The sequence below is a fragment of the Chiloscyllium plagiosum genome, unplaced genomic scaffold (genome assembly GCF_037043375.1).
Source record: "Chiloscyllium plagiosum isolate Xiang-an unplaced genomic scaffold, Cpla_swu_hap1 HiC_scaffold_27, whole genome shotgun sequence".
Classification (NCBI taxonomy): Eukaryota; Metazoa; Chordata; class Chondrichthyes; order Orectolobiformes; family Hemiscylliidae; genus Chiloscyllium; species Chiloscyllium plagiosum.
This window is the reverse complement of record NW_028270165.1, coordinates 32,838,305-32,860,055: the sequence shown is the minus strand read 5'-3', so window position 1 is coordinate 32,860,055 and position 21,751 is coordinate 32,838,305. Positions and strand designations below refer to the sequence as shown.

General features: G+C 39.8%; 1 long non-coding RNA gene and 1 gene segment (V, D, J or C); one reads left to right on the top strand and one right to left on the bottom strand.

Moving 5' to 3' along the window:
- LOC148143537 (uncharacterized) overlaps positions 1-21,751 on the bottom strand; it is a 551,904-nt gene that overhangs the window by 21,531 nt on the left and 508,622 nt on the right. The gene's annotated exons all lie outside the window — the stretch shown is intronic.
- The window catches only part of LOC122543616 (Ig heavy chain C region, membrane-bound form-like), a 39,188-nt gene continuing 18,427 nt past the window's right edge, over positions 991-21,751 (top strand). The window contains 7 exon segments of the C gene segment in view: positions 991-1,129; positions 1,256-1,658; positions 1,754-1,785; positions 14,216-14,536; positions 16,212-16,508; positions 16,589-16,906; positions 20,757-21,077. Coding sequence covers positions 1,087-1,129; positions 1,256-1,658; positions 1,754-1,785; positions 14,216-14,536; positions 16,212-16,508; positions 16,589-16,906; positions 20,757-21,077 — 1,735 coding nt within the window.

Genomic DNA, 21,751 nt, shown 5'->3' with positions numbered 1-21,751 from the left:
ATCACAGCATACAAACTCTTTGGTGGAGTCAAACGCTGATCTGTGATATAGTGTTGGGATTTATCATTTGCACCATTTTGAATTGATTTAACAAGCATGAACTGGAATTTCATTTGACTCTTTGTGAAATCCTACCAAGCTCTAACGTTATGCTCAAAAAGGCGCCTTCCTCAACGAAACAAAACACTTTGAACAATTCAACGCATATCGAATCCTCTTTTGATTAACAAATGCCAAAAACATTTTACACTTGCTCCTGAGTTCTGTCTGCTGCTTTTGAACTAAATCACACCAATCTATCAATATCGCTTTGATCTTCTGAATTGCAAACCATATTTGCAGTTGAACATAACATCCAAGTTTCAGCAGCATCATCTCGAAGATTATACCCAAATGGATGATGTCAACGTGACGAGAAGCTTCTATCCATTTTTAAACAGGCTGAATTTCGTCTCTTTTTTCGTGTTTTCTCTGTTCTGAATTCTTGAATTGACTTCACTGACCAGTTTCAAATTTTGAATTCTGCAAAATCTGTACTTACTTTCATAGCTACTAACAGTCAAAGACTTTCAAATATTGACACACATTTCATGCGAAATTTTCAAGGAACGAGAGACGCCAATTAAATTGGATGTTTCTAATTTTATGGTTCTAGCGAGCATTGCATGCATACATAAGACTGCGTGACCACTCGGTTGTCAGAGGTCACCATGTGTGGGTTTCAGTCTTAATTATTTAAGTGCCCCCTTTGTTCGTGAATTCGCTGCCTGAACTTGACAAATGTTCACGGATATGAAATTAAAATGTCACCAAGTTAAAGACAAGGAAATAAGCACATGATGTTAATGTCTCTATTCTCAATTGATGCAGATTTCCATGATGTGATGTTGGTTCGTCTGCATAAAGCTCAGCCCGTCACAATTCGTGAGTTAGAGTCAACGTGATTGGTTTCTCGCTCCACAGATGCAAATGAGCAGAGTCTCCCGTGGTTTATAAGGTCGGTGCTCCGACACACACTGTTACACAGAACAGGTTTTAATTCCAGCATTGACTGCGTATGAAGTTCTGTCTGTTGGTGCAGAAACAATGAATATTTTCTTGTTTTCGTGCCTTTTAGCCTGGTTACCAAGTAAGTACGGTTTCTTATAGATGTTACGCATATAAGGACCATGTTTATATTATTGAAATGTCCTTGTCTGAAACTCTCCCGATGAGAAATAAATGTCATGTATTAAATATATTTTTCTCCGCACAGATGTCTTTACTCAACGGGTTGAACAAACACCGACAACGACAACAAAGGAGGCAGGCGAATCACTGACCATCAATTGCGTCCTAAAAGGTTCCAGCTGTGCATTGGGTAGCACGTACTGGTATTTCACAAAAAAGGGCGCAACAAAGAAGGCGAGCTTATCAACTGGCGGACGATACTCGGACACAAAGAATACGGCATCAAAGTCCTTTTCCTTGCGAATTAGTGACCTAAGAGTTGAAGACAGTGGTACATATCACTGTGAAGCGTATAGTTATCACAGTGATAAACCTGATCCTCCACCAATACAAAAACACCTTCAGATCTTCCGTGAAGCAAATTTGCCTTGTTTTGTCTTGTCAACGCTCAACATGCACTTTGAGGCCACTGTTCATGAAACAGAATAGCAGGAGTCAAGTTCTAAAAGATACTTAACAAAATTCAGCAGGGAAATTCAGAGAAGGCGCTCTTGGATATTCAGTGCAGTTGTTGAACTTATAGTAATGTGCGAGCATTTATTTTTGCACTGGGATGTATCACTGTGTACAGCTGGGATGACCACAGCAATCAATAACTCGACGTCTGTAATACAGAAACTACCAGCACACATTGTTACCAGAACCGCAAACACTTTGATTTATTGGTTAGCAGGATGGCCAGCTATTCTGGAGTTTGGATGGATATCAAATTTGGTTTTCTGAAATAAATGTGAGAAGGTGCACATTGGTAGGAATCCAGATTGCAGTTTGTGCATCGACTTGGTGTTTTTGTATGAATGGCAATGGGAAGTTTTTGCATTGCTGTGTGTGACTGTGTTACTGTTATACCACAGTGACTAATCTGTGATTCCCGCAATACAGAAACGTCCTGCCACATGTGAATCCACTGCTCATATAAATTATTATCTGCATGCTTAAGTACCTCATACTGAAATATTTCTTGCAACTTTTAGGGCCTGGCAACTGCTATAGACTGATTTTCATACTCCTTTAGCTGATTATTATGCGACTGTTAAAATCATATTCAGAAAGCAATATAGATAAGTATTCACTATTTGAAGAGTGGCTGATAATTATAAACGTGACTGGGAATACAATATATAAAGGGAGTGATTTGCGTCACACTTGCTGGATCAATCAATCAATATCTTGGGAGCATTTGAAGAATCTTCACTTATATTTGCAACAATGGATTTCTTGTGCTGGTGTGAAACAATGTGTAGCTGGAATTGCACAGTGACACAAGCCAGAGCACAAACCTCTCGGACAGTTATTCCTTTTTTTGCTTCTGGTGAACATGATTCCATAATCAACTTTCTGTCATGAATGCTGCTTCATAGAGTTAACATCAATTCCAATTCGTTCCATTATGGAATTGTATACAAGTTTCACGTTGGTTATAGATCAGCATGCTAACGTTTCCAATGTCACTCAAACTGGCATTGGAGATAGTGGGTATATGAATGGATTTAAATTGTTAACAAATGAAGATTTGTTAATGCTGTGAATATATATGGAAAATAGTGGAGAGGATTTGTTTTGGTATATTGATTATTGGACTTCTGGTTCACTGACACTTTTTGCATGGCGGTGAATGGGAGCTGATGGACTGTGATAGCTATATTGAAGGAGGCGGCACCATTCTGACTGTGAAACCTGGTAAGTGACCCTTTTGCTACTTATCGCTACGATTTTGCAGTTTAGTTATTTAAAAAAAAGTTTTCTCATTAAAACAGGCTCAACTGCACAACATGAGAGTCAGAACGTTTTCTAATCGACATATGTTGCGTACTATAATTTATGCGTCTTCCATTTCAAACTCATTTGCAGATTTTGTTTGAGTCAATTTATGCTAATATACAAATATAGACGTAAATGTAGCTGAGAACAAGCCAATACAGTATCTAAATGTTTAACTTGCTTGGCATAGAGTATGTAAGATTTTATTTGCGTAGATGATGGCTTTCGCTGTTTACGCAGGAAACTGCCCACGATGTGAAGCTGTACTAAGGCATGCCAGTGTGCCAATGGTATGCAAAACTTCTAATCTGAACAACTAATGCAAGTCTAGATTGAGGAAAACTTGCTGCTAACATTAATGTTTTGGATTGTGTCCAAAATCAATGTTTCGAAAAACAAGCCTCATTATTTAACATAATTTCGATTACATTAACATTATCACAAAATCAGCAAATGGACCGTCCAATTTTGAAACTGGAACAATTGTAGCTCACCAAACGTGGGCTTGGTAAAGGTTGATTGGAGCTGAAGTTCGTCTGCTCCATTTCCACAAAATAGTGAATAATTGTGCACTGATTTTACGAGTGCCCTATTTCAGACAACTAGCGGAGAGTAATTTCACTGTAATTTAACATGAATCCAGATTATCTGAAACATGCTCTCCCAGGTACATGTCCATCTGTGGGTCGAAGTTTGTTGTGTTTAAGAGGGGGTCGAATATTTGAGAATTTTGAACCCACTATGGCTTTAGTGTAAAATGTTTACTTGACATTAAAGTGGAAAACAGGTAGCCGATCTGTACGATATTAATTCCTAAAGTAGAATATTCTTTGCCTTACTGATAATATTCATTGCTGTCCGATTGAATTCTTTTAACCACATCAAGCAACCTGTCTAAATAGTCTTTTGCCTTGCCCTCATGGATCCTCAGGACATCATACCTAACGAAATAGGATCAATAAGTCGATGTGTGCACTACAGCATTGCTTTTGTGATGCAGTCACCTTGCTGTCGTATTCTTGGACAGGTATTTACGAGTGCAGGGAATAATAGGGGAATCCCAAATCAGTAGTTCACAATTGACAACAACTAACAAAAAAAAAGGTCAGAAATCAGGCTTCACCTGACAAAGGGGCAGAGATAAGAAAGTTTGTGATTTAAAAAGAAGACCTGTTTGACTATAACCTGATGTCGTGTGACTTTTGACCTTGTCCACCCAGTTCAACACAGGCACCTCCAAATAAAAAAAAATGCAGCTTTGCCGTGGAATCAATCCCACAACAGGAAGCATTCACTCTGCTAAACAACTTCTGCAATTTGGGCATTCTTAGACTAATGTGTGAACATAGAAAATGATTTTAGTGCATCTAGAGGGTGCGTAGAATAGTTTGCCCAGGCAGAAGGTACTGTCATTTTAACTGAAAAGGATTAACACTTTCCACTGCGATATTGTTCGTGTCGTGGTAAATTTCCAGAAAATAGCTCTGTCTCTTTGAATTGGGTGCGTTTATGCCATGCAAATTTAATTATTTTACCTGATATTTTTTCACGCCAATGAAAAGTTTTTTTTATGCCATGTCACGTTTCTCTACAATCGTTAAAAACTTTACACATTTTATTCTTTTGTTATCTATTATACAAGTCTGTGTAAATTTATTTTGACTCATACATTAATAGGACTATGTTTGCCACTACAGTGATCACTTACTCTACTTCGGAAACTTCTTCTAGGCCAAAACTACCAGACTCTGTTATTTTGCATGCAAAAGGCTAAAATATGTGTTAAAGCAAAATTGCTAAACTTTTTTACCCAAATTCAAATCTGGCCGGGACAATCTGAGAAATTAACTGTTCTCCACCTTCCCGTAAGGGGAATTATGCAGTGAATTTTGGGGGACAACAGATCAGCTGGGATGACTACCAAATTATATTAATCTGAAGAATAACCATCCGAATGAAACACGGAAATTCAGTAAATTGGCGTCACAGAAGACCAGACCTTTTGAAATTACTCCAACATAATTAAGACAGAATGACTACAGTGTGTAAGCAGGTGATTCGGCCCAAAAAGTTGATACTGACCCTTTCATGAGTAACCCACCCAACACTCTACATTTACACCTGACCTACACACCGCTGAACTCTATGGGCAATTTACTGCAGCTAATTGACCTAACCCGTAGATCGTCAGACCGTGGGAGTAAAGTGGAGCACCCAGAGGAAACCCATGCAGACACGGGGCGAATTTACAAACGCCACACAGACAGTCGCCAAAGACTGGAACTAAATCTTTATCCTGCGTATGGCGAGGCAACAGTGCTAACCACTGAGCCACCATGACATCCGACCATCTGTCCGTCCATCCATGATGAATCAGTTAACTCAATCTCTGTATCCGGGTTCTCTGAAGCTGTTTCATCCATTTGCCCTAAATATATTTTTGAATTGGTCTCAAAAACCATCAATGGTTTGACCTCAACAGTTTTCTCTGACAGAGAATCTCATCGGTTCACCCGTCTCCTGGTGAACAAATTTCTCATGATCTTATTAGAATTTTGTGACTATCTATGAGCGTCCCCTCATGCTTTTGCTCTCCAGTGAATATGGTCCGATTGAATTTAGTCTCTATGAACAGATCAGTCCTGTTGACCCAAGAATTAGTTTGGTACTCAGTATGGTCAGATGAACTCTATGCATAAAGGAAAATAATGTACACATATGGTTATGAAAAAAAAGTTTCAGAGTTTCAAGAATTTCATCATCAATGCAGAAAAGTCAATTGGAGATAGGACACGTTCTAGTAGGACAGAGAAAGGCTCAGTGAGACAATTATTTGGCTTAGGTAATTTGTTCCCACCTGAAATCCTCCAAAAACAATTATTTTCCTCCCTGCTTGAACAACACTAATTTTTTATGCATGCTATTTTACCTGGGGGATTGGATTACCCCAGTTGGCTCAATTGTTGGTTTGTAGAGCAATGTGATACCAGCAGCATGGGTTCAATTCCCATTTTTGGTTTGAGGTTATCATAAAGGACTCTCCTTCTCAGCCACGTCCATCCCCTGAGATGTGATGGCCCTCAGGTTAAATCACCAACAGTCATTTCCCTCTCATGAGACAGCAGCCCCTGTGGTCTGGTAAGAGTATGCTGTCTCAGCCAATAACTTCATTTCTTTCAGTTAGTAGTGTCTTTGGGCATTCCATGGAATGCTGAGATGATGAAAACCGAGGTTCAAATGTATTTAACTGAAATAGACGAAAGAGATTTTCTGGTTTACTTTGACATTTGTTTTCTCTAACTGTAAACATTGAAAAAAATACAATTGGATACTGTCTATGCCAGTTTCTTTGACATGAAAAATGTTTTTTAATATTCCAAGTTTCCCAGCAGTATGAAGTTAATATCGACATTAATGGATATCTTCTAGCTAATTAGTGTCACTTGTTCGAACTTGTTATTTCATTGCTACGTCTGTCAGTATTTACAGAGTTCTGTCATTTTTATAGTTCTGCCAAATATTAATCACCGTAATGCACCAGTGTGTCTGGGAAGTATCCATTATTTCGTGGAAATTCCTTTCCTTTCCATTAATTCTGGGAATTCTACTTTTATTATGAATCTTGCATGTCTAAAGCCCATCTGTTTAATAGATTGTTTTTAAAAAAAGGGATATGGGCTTCGCCAACTGAGGCAGCTTTCTTTTCGTTTCAACAAAGTCAGGGTACAATGCACTTCACCCTATAAAATATGGTGTAAACCTGACTATGTTCTTCATTATGATTTCGCAATGTTATTGTAGTTATTGGCAAGTTGTACCAAACCCATCGTTCGGTCCGACATGCAGTTTTATAAATAAAAGTTACAACCTCTTGCTGCTCCACAGGGTTCATTAATTCTGCCTTTCCTTGAATGTCTTTCTTATTACTGGGAAATTGTATCCTAACTTCACCTGATTTACATTAATAGACCTAATCATGGCATATCCACGTACATATGCAGCATTCAAGTATCGATTCCGTCAGGAGGGCTGGAAAGCCATTCCGACAAAGGCAATTTTTCATTCCAGGGAATTGTCAGGTAACCCTTTCCTGAACGGCCTCTGATGCATTTACATCTCATGTAACTGAGATGACCAATCAGACGCACCACACAGTCCAGGAGGAATCTTTTATGTACCTGGTTTATCTGGAAAAAAAAAGCTTCTGCACATTCCCGTCCAGTTTCCCATTTGATAAATGATATCATTGTTTTAGTTTCCTTAATTATTTGCTGGCCAGATGTGCTAACGTCAAGTGATCCATCCTTTTGGACACCATCATCTTTCTGCAACTCAGAGTTGCACAAAATGTCATCATTTTGATTGTTCTTTTCAATTCCTCTTGCTAGATATTCATCCCTTTCACCAAATAACTACATTGCACGTCATTTTCCGTGTTCTTATTCACACGTGTCAAGATATTCTTGTAGTTTAATTGGGCCCTCTGATGACTTAATGCCTCTTTTTATTTTTGAGAGCTTGTTATGTTTTGCAAACGGAGCATGTTCCACTTAATCCAACACATAAATTACGAACAGTTGCAATTCCTCCAACAGTCCCTCTGGCACACCACTTGCCAACCTTAGGATTACTCCTGCACACCTACTGTCAATTTCAGCTATTCTCCTGTCCATTTCAGTATTGTACAGTCCTCTGTCTTTCATTATCCACTATCACCTTTGATTTGGCATTTTATTGAATATTTACGGGAAATCAACACGCACGGCAACCGACGATTCCCCTTTTATCCAGTAGATTTCTTAAACATGATTTCCCGTTCATAAAGCCGTGATTTTTTTTGAACTTGTCCAGTTGCACCTTATTTTAAACAGCTTCTAATATTGCAAACTGACTTGTGCCATTTCTTGCTCGCTGTCTCAAACTGTTTTGATAAACTTATTAAATGTGATGCGTTGCAATCTAAAGGGCCTTCCCAGCATTGGAGATGATCTGCAACAGTCAACACAAAATGTCAGTTATTTGAATGACATTTTCACTTTGGACGCAGGGATAATGTCACGAGGGGACAGGCAGGTCTCGGCCCGCAGCTGCAACTATTTATGCAGGACCGTTTCTCTGTTGCATGTCATTTCCCTGCTTTTGCCCTTCCTTTGATTTGCCGATTCGAGAAAGCTGCTTGTATTCTCTTTCATGAAAATTGTTGGAAAATGAGTGTTCTATTTATTTCTTCTCTGCTGCGTTTGACAGCATGATTTTTCAAACATTCATTTCTTGCATGACTAACGTTCACTTTGTAAATTATTTTATTTTCGAAATAGTTACAGGACCTCGTCCTCTCTCTTTTTTAACTCACTGGTTAGCTTCCTATCATATTCTGATGATTCAATCTTTTTTTCTTAATTTTCAGACATTTCGTTTCCGAACATTTTAATATTCTGTCTAATTTTCTGACTTAACACCTGTTTATCCACAGTCACATACGTTTTCCTTAATGTAGATATTATCTTAAACCACAGAAAGCAGTTCTGAACCTTGGAATATTGCTTACTCTTTGGAATGCACCTGTTTAAGTGATCTGAAATGTCTCCTTAGATGTTTGCCACTTTATCATGATTGAATTCTCCTCCATCTGATTTTCCAGTTCACTTCAGCCAGCTCTGATTTCGTGCCGACAGAATGTGGTGTTTATTTTTAAAAAAAAGTTGTCTATCTCTCAAATTGATTATATCATGCAATGGAGGTAATGTTGCTGATCCCTGTGGGCGCCTTTGCAATGAAATAATGAGTTAATCCGATCTCATTCCACCATTGCAGGATGTTCAACAGAGGCTGAAAACTTGCGATTCGAATGAATGATTGCCAGATCTATTTTTATGAGCTCCACACGTGGGCTGTCTTTACACATCTAACTTTCACAGTTATTTTACAGATAATAGCTCGCATAATGATTTTCGTGATTTTCTTACAAGCTGTCGCAATGTCTTCCTTTATGCTCTCCCTATTGTATTGTTACACATGGTGACCCAAACAATGCTTTAGGATCTGGGCAGCAGAGTTCAGATCAGATTTACTTGAAAGATTTTGGAGATGGGATCCCAGCATTGAGAATTGCAGAATAATCTAGAATACCTTTGAAGAGCTTGGAATTTCTGGTCACAGGTCAGCTGAGATATTTTCGAGAGAGTAGTTGATTTGATGGAACAAGCAGGTGGTCCTGCTGATGGCTGCATTAAGTATTCTGGTGACTATAACAAGGTCACGAGTAAACACCAACTTGTGAACAGTGTGGTCAGCTGGTTGCCATTGGTGACAACAGCTTTTGTGTAGAACATATTTGTTCAGGTTAACGATGGAAAGGGCCAGGAGTCATCTATGGGGGTGAAGCAATTTTGATGCGATTAGGCAAGAATTAGGACGCATAGGATGGGGAAGGAAACTGCAGAGGACCAGCACAATTGAAATGTGGAGCTTATTCAAGGAACAGCTACTGTGCATCCTTGTTAATTATATACACGTCAGGCAGACGGAAGTTGTCGGGCGAGGCAGCCGTGGTTTAGTAACGAATTTGAGTCTCTTGTCAAGACAAAGAAGAAGGCTTATGTTGGGATGAGACGTGAAGTCTCAGTTAGAACACTTGCGAGTTACAAGTTAGCCAGGAAAGACATAAAGAGGGAGCTAAGAAGAACCAGGAGGGTACATGAGAGGTCATTGGCGGATGGAATCAAGGAAAACCCTGAGGCTATCTTTCGGTATATCAGGAATAAAAGAGTGACTAGAGTAAGATTAATGGCAATCAAAGGTAGTAGTGGGAAGTTGTGCGTGGAGTCAGAAGAAAAAGCGAGGAATGGCTAAATGAATCTTTTTCGTCAGTATTCACACTGGGAAAATACTATGTTGTTGAGGAGAATGCAGAGATACAGGCCACTATACTAGATGGGATTGAGGTTCACAAAGAGGAGGTGTTTGCAATTCTGGAAAGTTTGAAAATAGATAAGTCCACTGGGCCGGATGGGATTTATCCTCGGATTCCCTGGGAAGCCGGAGAAGGGATTGAAAAGCCTTTGGCTTTGATCCTGGTGTCTTAACTATCTACAGGAATAGTGCCAGAAGACTGGAAAATAGCAAATGTTGTTCCCTTGTTCAAGAAGGTGAGTACAGTCAACTCAGGTAATTATAGAGCAGTGAGCCTTACTTCGTTTATGGGTGAAATGTTGGAAAAGATGATAAGAGATAGAATGTATAATCATCTGGAGAGGATGAAGTTCATTAGGGACAGTAGACACAGTTTTGTGAAGGGTAGGACGTGTCTCACAAGCCTTACTGAGCTCTTTGAGAAGGTGACCAAACAAGTGGATGAGGATAAAGCGTTTGATTTGGTGTTTATGGATTTCAGTAAGGTACTTGATAAGGTACCCCACGGGAGGCTATTTAAGAAAATACAGAAGCTCGGGATTGATGGTAATCTAGTGATTTCCATAAGAAATTGGCCAGATGAAAAAAGACAGAGGTTGGTGATTATGAGAAATGTTCATGCTGGAGTTTAGTTAATAGTCTTGTATCACGAGGATCTATTTTGGAGGCACTGCTGTTTGTCATTTTTATAAATGACCTGGACGAGGGCGCAGAAGGATGGTTAGTAAGTTTGCGAATGAAACTAAGGTTGGTTGTTGATAGTGATTAAGGATGTTGTGGATTACATAGAGACATAGATAAGCTGCCGAACTGGGCTGAGAGATGGAAAATGGAATATAATGCGGAAAAGCGTGAGGTGATTCACTTTGGAAGGAGTGACAGGAATGCAGAGCACTGTGTTAATAGCAATATTTTTGGTCGTGTGGATGCACAGAGAGATCTCGGTATCCATGTCCGTACATCTCTGAAAGTTATCAACCAGGTTGATAGGTTTGTTAAGAAGGCATACGGTGTATTAACTTTTATTAGTGGAGGGATTGAGTTTCGGAGCCATGAAATTATGCTGCAGCTGTGTAAAACTCTGCTGCGGCCGCACTTGGGAGTACTGTGCAGAGTTATGTTCACTACATTCTAAGAAGGATGGAAAAGGTTCAGAGGAGATTTATTAGGATGTTGCCTGGTATGGAAGGAAGATCTTACGAGGGAAGGCTGAGGGACTTGTGGTTGTTTTCGCTAGAGAGAAGAAGGTTGAGAGGTGCTTAATTGAGACATATATGATAATCAGAGGGTTAGATAGGGCGAATAGTGAGAGCCTTTTTCCTCGGATGGTGACGGCAAGCACAAGGGGACATAACTTTACATTGAGGAGTGATAGGTAAAGGACAGATTTCAAAGATATTTTCATTATTCAGTGAATAGTAGGGGCATGAAACGGCCTGCGTGCAACAGTAGTAGAATTGCCAAGGTTAAGGACATTTAAATGGTCATTGGATCGGCATACGAATGAAAGTGGAATAATGTAGGTTAGATGGACTTCAGAATAGTTTCACAGGTCGGTGCAACATCGAGGGCTGAAGGGCCTGTATTGCACTGTAATGTTCCATATTCTATGCTCTATAAAAAGAAAATGTGGTCTCGTTCCCTGACAGGAATGCTTTAAATTTATGAGGTCCAATCAGAAATTGAATGGAAAGAAATCCATTTGTCTGTATTGAGAACACGGGAAATTGTTTTTGAAAAAAAAAACCGTCTAAATTAAGGGAAATATTAAGCGATGTCTTTTATGATCGAGATAAATGTTAGGTTCAAGGAATTTGGCTCCAGACGGAGGGATGCTCACAGAAACACTGTGTGTACGTTATACAACAGCAATGCGCGAAACATTTTGAAAGCTAATTTTGGGGAAAAAAAATGAGGTTATGGGAATTAAGAATAATATTTCGGCCAGAAAATAAGCGTTAAGTGTTCATTTCTACTCCTGGTGAAACTCTGACAACTGTGATAGAAGTCACAGTTCGATGATGGGGAATTGATCTATGTGTGCTGCCAACCTGTACAATGTGTTGGCGAGAACAGGGGAAACAGTCTGAGGATTCGAGCTGGGCCATTTAGGAGAAATTTGAGAAGACGTTTGTTCACCTAAAGAGTGGTGAGAATGTGGAATTCATTACCACAGGAAGTAGTTGATACTAATATATTGAATGTGCACAACAGGCGGCGAGACGCAGCACTTGGAGTGAATAGGGTAAGATGTTGTGGGGAGAAAGCAGGATTAAGCTATTGATTTGGACGATTAGTAGGATCGTGAAGAATGTCAGAGCAGGCTCGAAGGTCTGAATGGCCTGCTCCTGTTCCTATCTTCTATGTTTCCATGTTTCAATATAGTAGAGATTCTACTTAAGTAAGGAACAATTGTGCTCCCTCAAGTACTTGAACAAGGCCTCCAGATTCCTTTTGTCTCTGGTGTGTAAACGCACTTCTGTTGATTTAACAAAACCACAATGATATCAAAATGAAGAGCTTGCTCAAAATTATTTCCTGATTATTATATGAGATCAAATTGCCTCGTCAGCAAGAAATGTAAAACAGATTATTGGAAATAAATCATTAATATTTCAAGACTTGGTTTTTGTTTTAACATAGAAAGAAATGCTTTAATAAGTAGAGGGGACAAGGTTTAGGGAGCCGTATACAGAACGTCGAGTCTCGGAGGCTGAAAGTACATTGATTAGTTTTGGGACAGTTGAAATGAGGAATTCTTCAGAGACTCGTGCATCAATACAAATTTCTCACACGATTTCAGCTCGAGGAAATTTTAGAGTTAGAGTTGAGTGAAGCCATTGAGAGGTTGAGGAGAAGGAAGAGAATTCTGAAATCGAGGGATTGCTTGACATGGCAAAATTACATCCCAAAGCAGAGAGCCGGTCCTACGTACTTGGCCTGAGATTAAGACATTGGCAGAAGGCGATTAGAAGACCCAAAGTTAGAAAGTGGGAGTTTGGCCAGGGATGCATTTTCTACATTGTACAAATTTGTCTCAATGTTTGCGCAGTAGATAAGCTCACCGTCAAATCAGACAGTGAAGTTAGATATAAAAATAGGTTGTCTTAACGAGGAAGTTGAGTGGCGACCATTTAGAGGTTTATAAAATCATGAGAACAATGTATAAGGTAAATATCAAAGTATATTCCCGAAGAGATATGAGGTCAAATCTAGAATGGATAGGTTTAAGGTGAGACGGAAAAGATTTAAAGGAATCTGCGGTTCAGGTTTTATTTTTTGCACAGAGCATGATGTGTATATGAAATGACCTTCCAGAGAAAGCGGTAGAAATGGTACTGTAACAAAATTTAAATGAGTTTCGGAAGGTAAATGAGGAAATGTTTGTAGAATATGGACTAAGTATCAGCAAATGAAGAAGGCCCTTGGAATGCTTTCCGTTATTGGTCAGTGCACTGAATATGAGTTGGGAGGTCATGTGACAGCTGTACAGGAATTGCTTCGGCCGCTTTTGGAATATTGTCTGCAATGCTGGTCTCCCCGCTTTGGGAAGGACGTTCTGAAACTTGAGAGACTGCAGAAAAGATTTACAAGGACGTTTCTAGGGTTGAGCTATAGGAGAGGCTGAATTGGCTAGGACTATTTCCCTTGGTGCGTCAGAAACTGATTTGTGACCTTATCAAAGTTTATAACATTATGAATGGTAATGAGAACTTAAATAGACAATGTATTTTCCCCTGTGTGAGGGAGTCCAAAGATAGAGGGTGAGGATTAAGGTGAGAGCGGAAGATATGAAAGACTTCTAAATGATATTTTTTTCTCATTGAGGATGGTGCGTTCATGGATTGAGCTACCAGTTGGAGGTTTGCAAAATTCCAACATTTAAATCGCATTTGAATGGGTACATGAATAAGAAGGTTATAGAGGGCCTGTGCTGGCAAATGGGACAAGACTAATTTCAGATATCTGGTCGGCATGGACAAGTTTGACCAAAGCGTTTGTTTCTTTGTTGTCAATGATTCTATGACCCAAATGGCACATGTTTAATTTGGGAAAACTGGTCAGCGTGGACGAATTTGACTGAAATGTTTCTTTCTGCTCCTTGGAATTTATCATTCGAACAATTATGGAGCTCACCTCAAGGTTAAATATGATGCCAACATTACGAGGAACCTCTTATAGCAACATGATATTCTGATACAATAATATGATTTTTTTGGGTATTATTTCAGAGTAATCGATTGTACATGACATCACCGAAACAATGTAGCCATCTATACACAAGACAGTAAGTCTTAATTTGTAATTTTAGGCAAACAGCCTTCTCCACCAATCATCAGTCTACACTACTCTGCAACTGAAGAACAGAGGGCAAATGGATTTCTTCAACTGATTTGTCTCATCACTGGGTACTATCCTGAAAACATTGCAGTGACCTGGCAGAAGAACGGAAATACCATACGTTCTGGCGTTACAACTACATCTCCAACGAAAACAGCGACCGATGATTTTAGCTCGACAAGTTCGCTTAAAGTGCCCCTGCGGGAATGGAACAGCGACTCTGTGTACAGCTGTCAAGTTTCTCATTCTGCTACCAGTAGTAACCAGAGAAAAGAAATTAGTTCAACATCGGGTAAGAAAACTAAACAAACTCACAGGCTCACATTCATAAGCATAATCAGTTTTGTAATAAATATTAGACAAGATGGAAAATTATTTTGTTGGTTTATTACTGCGGATGAAGCATTCTTGAATTAGTTGCAGTGAGTAATATCAATGGGAATTTGTAGTCCAGAGAAATGTTGCAGCAAAAATGAGTCGAAATGAACCAGGTACCTAAAACCGCTCTTTCAAAAAAATAGTGGAGAATAACATCTTAAATTATTCCCCTTTGCTCTGTATAGGTCTGACTGAAATAACCAAAGTTCTTGGAAGAAGACAGAGGAAAAGAGACAGATATAGAGACATTATGAAGAAAGCAACTGAATGAGAGAGATTAGAGAGCAAACCTCTTAACTAACAAGTTTAGGCAGAGTTTCTGGATATTCTCGGTATTAAAAATTCTTTATACAACGCTTTTGCTTATTTTCCAAGTCAATTCAGAGCAGCAAAATAAAGCCTTGACAATGCACACACTTCATCACAAAGGAATCATTTTCAACAATGCTTATTTGTAAAACTGTCACTAGTGAGGATTTAGTATTTTCTGTTGCTGATTGCTGCCATGCAATTGTAGAAAGGATGTATTGGGGGGGACAATGTTCAGAGTAGCTAAGGGGAGAGATAAGGTGTCTGGTGGAACAGAGATAGACATTTGTTACTGGAAGAAGTTCGACAGAAACAACATGCATGCACCAATATGTTTATTTGGAACATTCATTATATAGATCATCATTTAGACAGGACTTTAAAATACCTATCAGGGATAACGATCTCAATGACCTTCTGTGTTTAAAATGCATCGACCTCACGATGTGGTAAATTTTCTCTGTCTCTATCAGTCTACCTTGCTCTAGAACTCTCTTTTATTCCTGTTAGTATTTTCCTCTGTCTTTGTCTATCTATCTGTGTGTCTCTGCTTCCTCTGATCGCTGTCGTTCTGTCACTTCATCTTTCTTTTCACTGATCATGTGTCCATGTCTCGGTTTCTATGTTTCTCTACATCTCGGAATTATTTCTACTTTCATCTTCCTATTTCTGCAGATTGGAATAATTTCTCGTGCATCAATTACTGTTGCTCCTTTTGCTTCTCTTAGTATTTGCACCTGTAGGTGTCCAAGCCTCTGTTTCTTATCTTCTTCCCCTCTAACCCTCTCCGTCCCTCTCTGGCTAGCTTCTTTGATCTGTCATCTCAAGCTCCCATTCACTAGCTTTATATCTCTATATTTCTACCTGACTCACAGTTTGCCTGTCTCTGCATCTGTCTCTATGTATGATCACTTCACGGATCCACACGAAACACCTCTTTCATCCAAATGTTTCTCTGACTTTCCTTATTGCTTGCTCTGTTTCTTAATTCTATTGGCAGAAGCAAATGATGATGCAAATCAATAAACCTGAAAAGCAGCAATGGCACTTCATATTTGGTGTGTGTGCATGCGTGTGTGCGTATACATGTGTGTGTGTGTGTATATATATGTATATACACACACAAACAAACACAAGACACACGAGAGAGAGAAAGAGGAAGAGAGACGGTTGCATTTTTCATCCCATCCTTGTTCACTGATTTTGACATTCTTGTTGCACTCCTGATTACATTATTGGAACAGGGACCCGAATCTGAATCTCTGATTTCTCTCTAACAGAGATCGCTGTATTATTGAGGGATCCATTGGTTGAAGAAATCTGGATCAATAAAAGTGCCATTCTGGTTTGCGAAGTGCTTTCTACAGTTTCCAGTGGGGTAGTTATCTCTTGGATGGTGGATGGAAAGGTGCGGAATGAAGGCGTTCAAACTGAAGCAGCGAACAGAAACCAATATGTGACGATCAGCCGCTTGACTAGCAGCGTGGACGAGTGGCAGAGTGGGGCGGAATACACATGTTCCGCAAAACAGGATCAATCATCAACTGCAGTATCAAAACGAACAAGAATGGCAAGAGGTTGGTGACAAGAAATATGTATTTGTACATGTCATTTTATTAAGGAGGAAATACTAAAATTGTATGTATTTCTATTACAGTCAAATCAATGAAGCCATATATCCGCCTCCTGCCTCCATCACCAGAAGAAATTCAGAACAGCAGCTCTGCTACTCTCACATGTTTGCTAAGAGGATTCTATCCTGACAAAATAAGCATTTTCTGGGAGAAAGACGGAGCTTCTGTGAACGTGAACATCACCAATTTCCCCACTGCTCTGGAACAGGACCTGACCTACAGCGCACGGAGCCTCCTCATTTTACCTTCAGCAGAATGGAAGAGCGGCGCAAAATACACCTGTATTGCCTCGCATCCACCTTCACAGTCCACTGTGAAAAGGGTCATCAGGAGCCCGAAAGGTAAGGACAGTGTTCTAGCAAACATTTTTAACATTAACACTTTGTGCTAAATATCAACAGAACATGAAACCTTAACCAAACATTCTAAGGTTCCAGCAATTTTAAAATTCTCTTGGAATGAAACAACTTTTGCACACTGCACATGGCTATGAGGTAAACAGGAGAAGCAATAACATTCAACAAGCGCATGGTCTCAAGTAGTGTGAAGATTGCTGATATAAAAAATGGAAGGAAACTCTTGTGGTGCATTGCCCTCTTGTGGCATCCTGGACCAAGATGCCCGTGTTTACTTGCCACCTCCTCCAGAGTTGTGTGTTGAGTTATCTGAACAGGTTGACGAGAAAAATAGTTAACTAAAAACGTATATTAAGAGAAAGGGCTTAACCACAAGATTAATGCTTGAACGCGTGTTGTCTTTCGAGAACAATGAAATTTGTTGAGAGGATGATTGTGTCAAAATGATTTTGTGTTTTGCTTGCTTCGGTCACTGCTTCATGCTCCTCCTTTGATACCAGCTCGAGCGGTTGCTGACAGTCAACTGAAAGGTACTTAGAAATGCAAACATTTCTCGACGAGTAGAACTAATGCACATGAATTACCTTGTGCATTTGAAGGATGATATTCTTCAGCCCTCCGCCCATGGAGGTCACATGAACAGACAAATAATTATGTTATTGACGAGAATAATTCTTGCAAATTACGGAATTGGTTGTACTTCCTGCTGTCCGCTTAGTTGCTGGATCTCACCCGATTGTATTATGCACTGTGCTGAAGCCTGTTCATGTCCGTAAAGAAACGAGTAGCAATACATCAATTTGCAACACTGATCTCTGGTCTGTGGTCAAGGAAATAGATTAATGGGCTGTGACAAACTTCTGGTCATTCACTTGCCGATTCTTATTGTGTAGATGTGAATGGAACACCAGTTGATTTGACAGACGGATACCAGAAAATCACATAGAACAGTGGAGAAAGAACAAAGATCCAACCGAGCAAACACTGCTCGTACATGTGGTCACAAACACTGAGCATGGTAGATTCCGTTTGGTGACTACCCATGCACTGGAATAGCCATCAACTTGAAACTCGTGCAGTGATTTACCTCAGCTGATGTTTCGTTGAAAGTTACATGAGCATAGACTTAGATGAATTCCATACAGTCCCTTTGTTTCGTCTTCCATCTGAGGAGTCTTGCTGAAAATAAAAGCATTTGCGCTTCTGCATTGGCAAGGACGTTTGGGAGTCTTACACATTTGCTGTAGAATGGGATGCTTATGCTGTTTTTCTCCTGCTAATAGTATTAAATTCAGATCTTCGATGCAAAGGTGTCCCTGCTAAAATCATCTCAGCCATGCATTTGAAATTCTGAATTTGCTTGCTTCCAAAAGTAATTGATAAAACTCTGACTTCTGTTTCCAACGTGAGGAGAAATTGACGGGCTGTAAGAAGACAGAGGTTTGTGGTTGATGGGAAATATTCGTCCTGGAGTTCAGTTACTATGGGTGTACCGCAAGGATGTGTTTTGAGTCCACTACTCATTGTCATTTTTGTAAATGACCTGGATTGGTACATTGGCGGATGACACTAAGACCAGTAGAGTTGTGGATAGTGACAAAGGATGTTGTAGGTTACCGAGGGACAGAGGTACGATGCAGACCTGGATTGAGGGTGCCAAGTGGAGTTTAATGCGGAAAAGTGTGAGATGGTTCACTATGAAAAGAGTTAAATGAGTCAAGAGTACAGGGGCTAAGATTTTTGGTGGTGCAGATGAGCAGAGGGATCTCAATGTCCATGTGCAGAGATCCTTGGAAGTTGCCACCCATGTTAATAGAGTTATGAAGAAGGCATACGCTGTTTTAGTTTTGAGTAGTAGAGGGATTGAGTTTCGGAACCATGAGTTCATATTGCCTCTGTGCAAAGTTCTGGTGCGGCCAAACTTGGAGTATTGAGTAATGTTCTCGTCACCGCATTATTGGAAGGATTTGGAAGTTTTGGAAAGGGTTCAAACGAGATTTACTAGGATGCTGCCTGATACAGAGGCAGGTTCTTATGAGGAAAGGCTGATGGACTTGAGAATATTTTCGTCAGAGTGAAGAAGTTTGGGATGTGACTTCATTGAGACATATAAGATAACCAGAGGCTAAGATAGGGTGGACAATGAGAGCCTTTATCCTCGAATGGCAATGGATAGCACGCAGGGACGTAGCTTTAAATTAAGCGTGATTGATATGGACAGAGGTCTGAGGGAGTTCCTTTACTCACAGAGTAGTAGAGACATGGAACGCACTGCCTGCTGCAGTACTTGACTCGCAAACTTGAAGGGCATTGACATGGTCTTTGGATATGCATATAGACGAGAATGGCATAGGGTAGGTTAAATTGGCTTCAGAGTAGTTTTACAGGTCGGGGAAGCATCGAGAGCCGAAGGACTTGTACTGCGTTGTAATGTTCCATGTTCCATGTTCTAGATGATTAATTTCATTCTGATCAGTTTTTTTTCACAATTCCATTCCCGCCACTATCACTTAATTGTATTAGCTGAAAGGTTGTGAAAAAGCAAGACTATTTGGATGGAACTGATCATGGAACGTAAAATATGAACCACTTATTGAGGAAGAAATGGTAATAGAGCGCGACTGAACTCAGGTTGCGAATCGACAAATTCATGTTAACAGTCTCCTCGGTTGAACAGAGACGCAGCGGAAGAGATGAACTCAGGACAGCCAGAGGAAAAGCAAGTATTTATACTTAAGAGTTTGGAATGCGAGACAGTAATATCAGTCAACAAGGGAGTAGTTTTTCAATATTCCCGCCCAGACAACCTGACAGAGGCACTGACATAACAGAGGAACCGCATAAGCTTTACAATATGCGCACAAAATAAAATTATGCCGTTTGAACTACAGAATAGACACGGGGCATCATTCCTCACAAGTATTATTGAAACGTTCAGAGATAACCCGTTCTGTGAATTGTGTAATTGTACGAAAATTTAAGGTAACAATACAAGCAGAACATTCAAGAACCTTCTTTTCATTTGTCCTTTACGTTATGCACAAAGAAAGTAACTGTTATTGTACTAAGAGCAACCATTTTTCCTTTAGCAATCTAAATGCATGCTTTCCCCTACGTTATGCATTCCTTTAAAATTATCACATCTCTGAATAACTGTTAGTTTTGGCTATTCCCAACACCAGAGTTGAGAACTGAAAGACATGTGCTCGCAATATTTTAGATTTCCTCACTTAACACTCTTCAAAGAAGAGTAATATGAAAAACATCTCTTGAATGGGCCCTTGACTGGAACTGAATCATGCAGCAACCATCTTTTATTTTCAAATAAAAGCCTGCCAAGGAAATAGGACAGCAACATCTGTTGAAAGGATGCAATCAATCAAAATGCAGTTTGATACCAGGTCAATTTCTCCATGAGTTTTTCTGACACAGTGCAAATGATGTTAGCTCATGAACAGGAGACACGTATGATATGTGTTTGCTCGTCTGGTATCGGATTCCGCAGTTCATGTGGCAGCAACTATCTTCTGGCATTGGTAACTGCAATAGGTGAAAATGTGCAGCACTCGAACGGAGACATTAGGCCTCAGTATACCCAAGGCAGAGCAGTTTCCTAATTGTTCAAGATTATATCGGAAATATTACTGAAGGCTTATCCATAATATTCAGAGTGAATGCAGCCAATACGAAAAGGAGGACACAGCATCTGATTAACTAAGCCTAAACGATCTCAGAAAACAGATCGCAGTAAGTAAAACTATTTCCAACTCTAGTAGTGTTTTGGAATTGATTTCGATATCACAGCCTGAAAACATGCATTCCTTTCTGTTTCCAGGTGATTGCCGTCAGACCGATATTGCTGTCAATCTACTGAAACCTCCATTCAAAGAGATTTGGACGCAAAAGACAGCGACCATTGTGTGCGAAATCGTTTATAGCAACTTAGAAAACATCAACGTTTTCTGGCAGGTGAATGGGGCTGAAAGAACGAAAGGAGTCAAGACAGAAAATCCTGATTGGAACGGAAGCAAATTCACCATTGTGAGCAAACTTAAAGTCATTGCGTCAGAATGGGACAGCGGTGCCGAATATGTTTGCTTGGTAGAAGACAGTGAATTACCAACACCAATGAAAGCGTCTCTCAAGAAGAAAATTGGTAAGTCGGGATGGTACTGCAATAACAACAAACTAGAATTGATTTCGGAAGTCTGAAATAAAAAAAATATTTCGAAGAAACAGAGCAGGAATGGCAGAATCTATGGAGAGAAAAATAGGGTGAACGTTTCCAGTCCAGTATGTATCTTTCTAAAAATAGTAATTTATGATACTTTGATATAAGCCTGACTCATACACTAGTTCAATGGAAAAAAATCCTGTCAAACCATTAATGCATTACACTAAATGGCCCCAAGTCAGCAGCAGCAAGTGGCTCACTGGTTTGCACTGCTGCCTCAGGGCACAGGTTCAATTCCAACTCTGTGTAGAGGGTTCCCATGTTCACGTGGGCTTCCATTGCGAGCTCCAGCTCTCGTCGACAGTCCAAATATGTGTATGTTAGATGGATTGGCAATGAATAATGTGCTTTTGTCGGGAGTGGGTCTTGGAGGGATGCTCTTTGGCGTGTGGGTATGGACTTGTTGGGCCGAATGGCTTGTTAAAACGCTATGAGGAAATCATGGAAAGCAAATAGCCGTGGCTTCTTCTTTACTGAAAATGAGAGTGATGAACTGTAAGTGGATGAATCATTTGCACCCCACGAATAGCAATCTTTGCAAAATGTATGATTGGCTCCAAGATTTAAACCAGCAAAGTAGGGGACATGAAATGCTG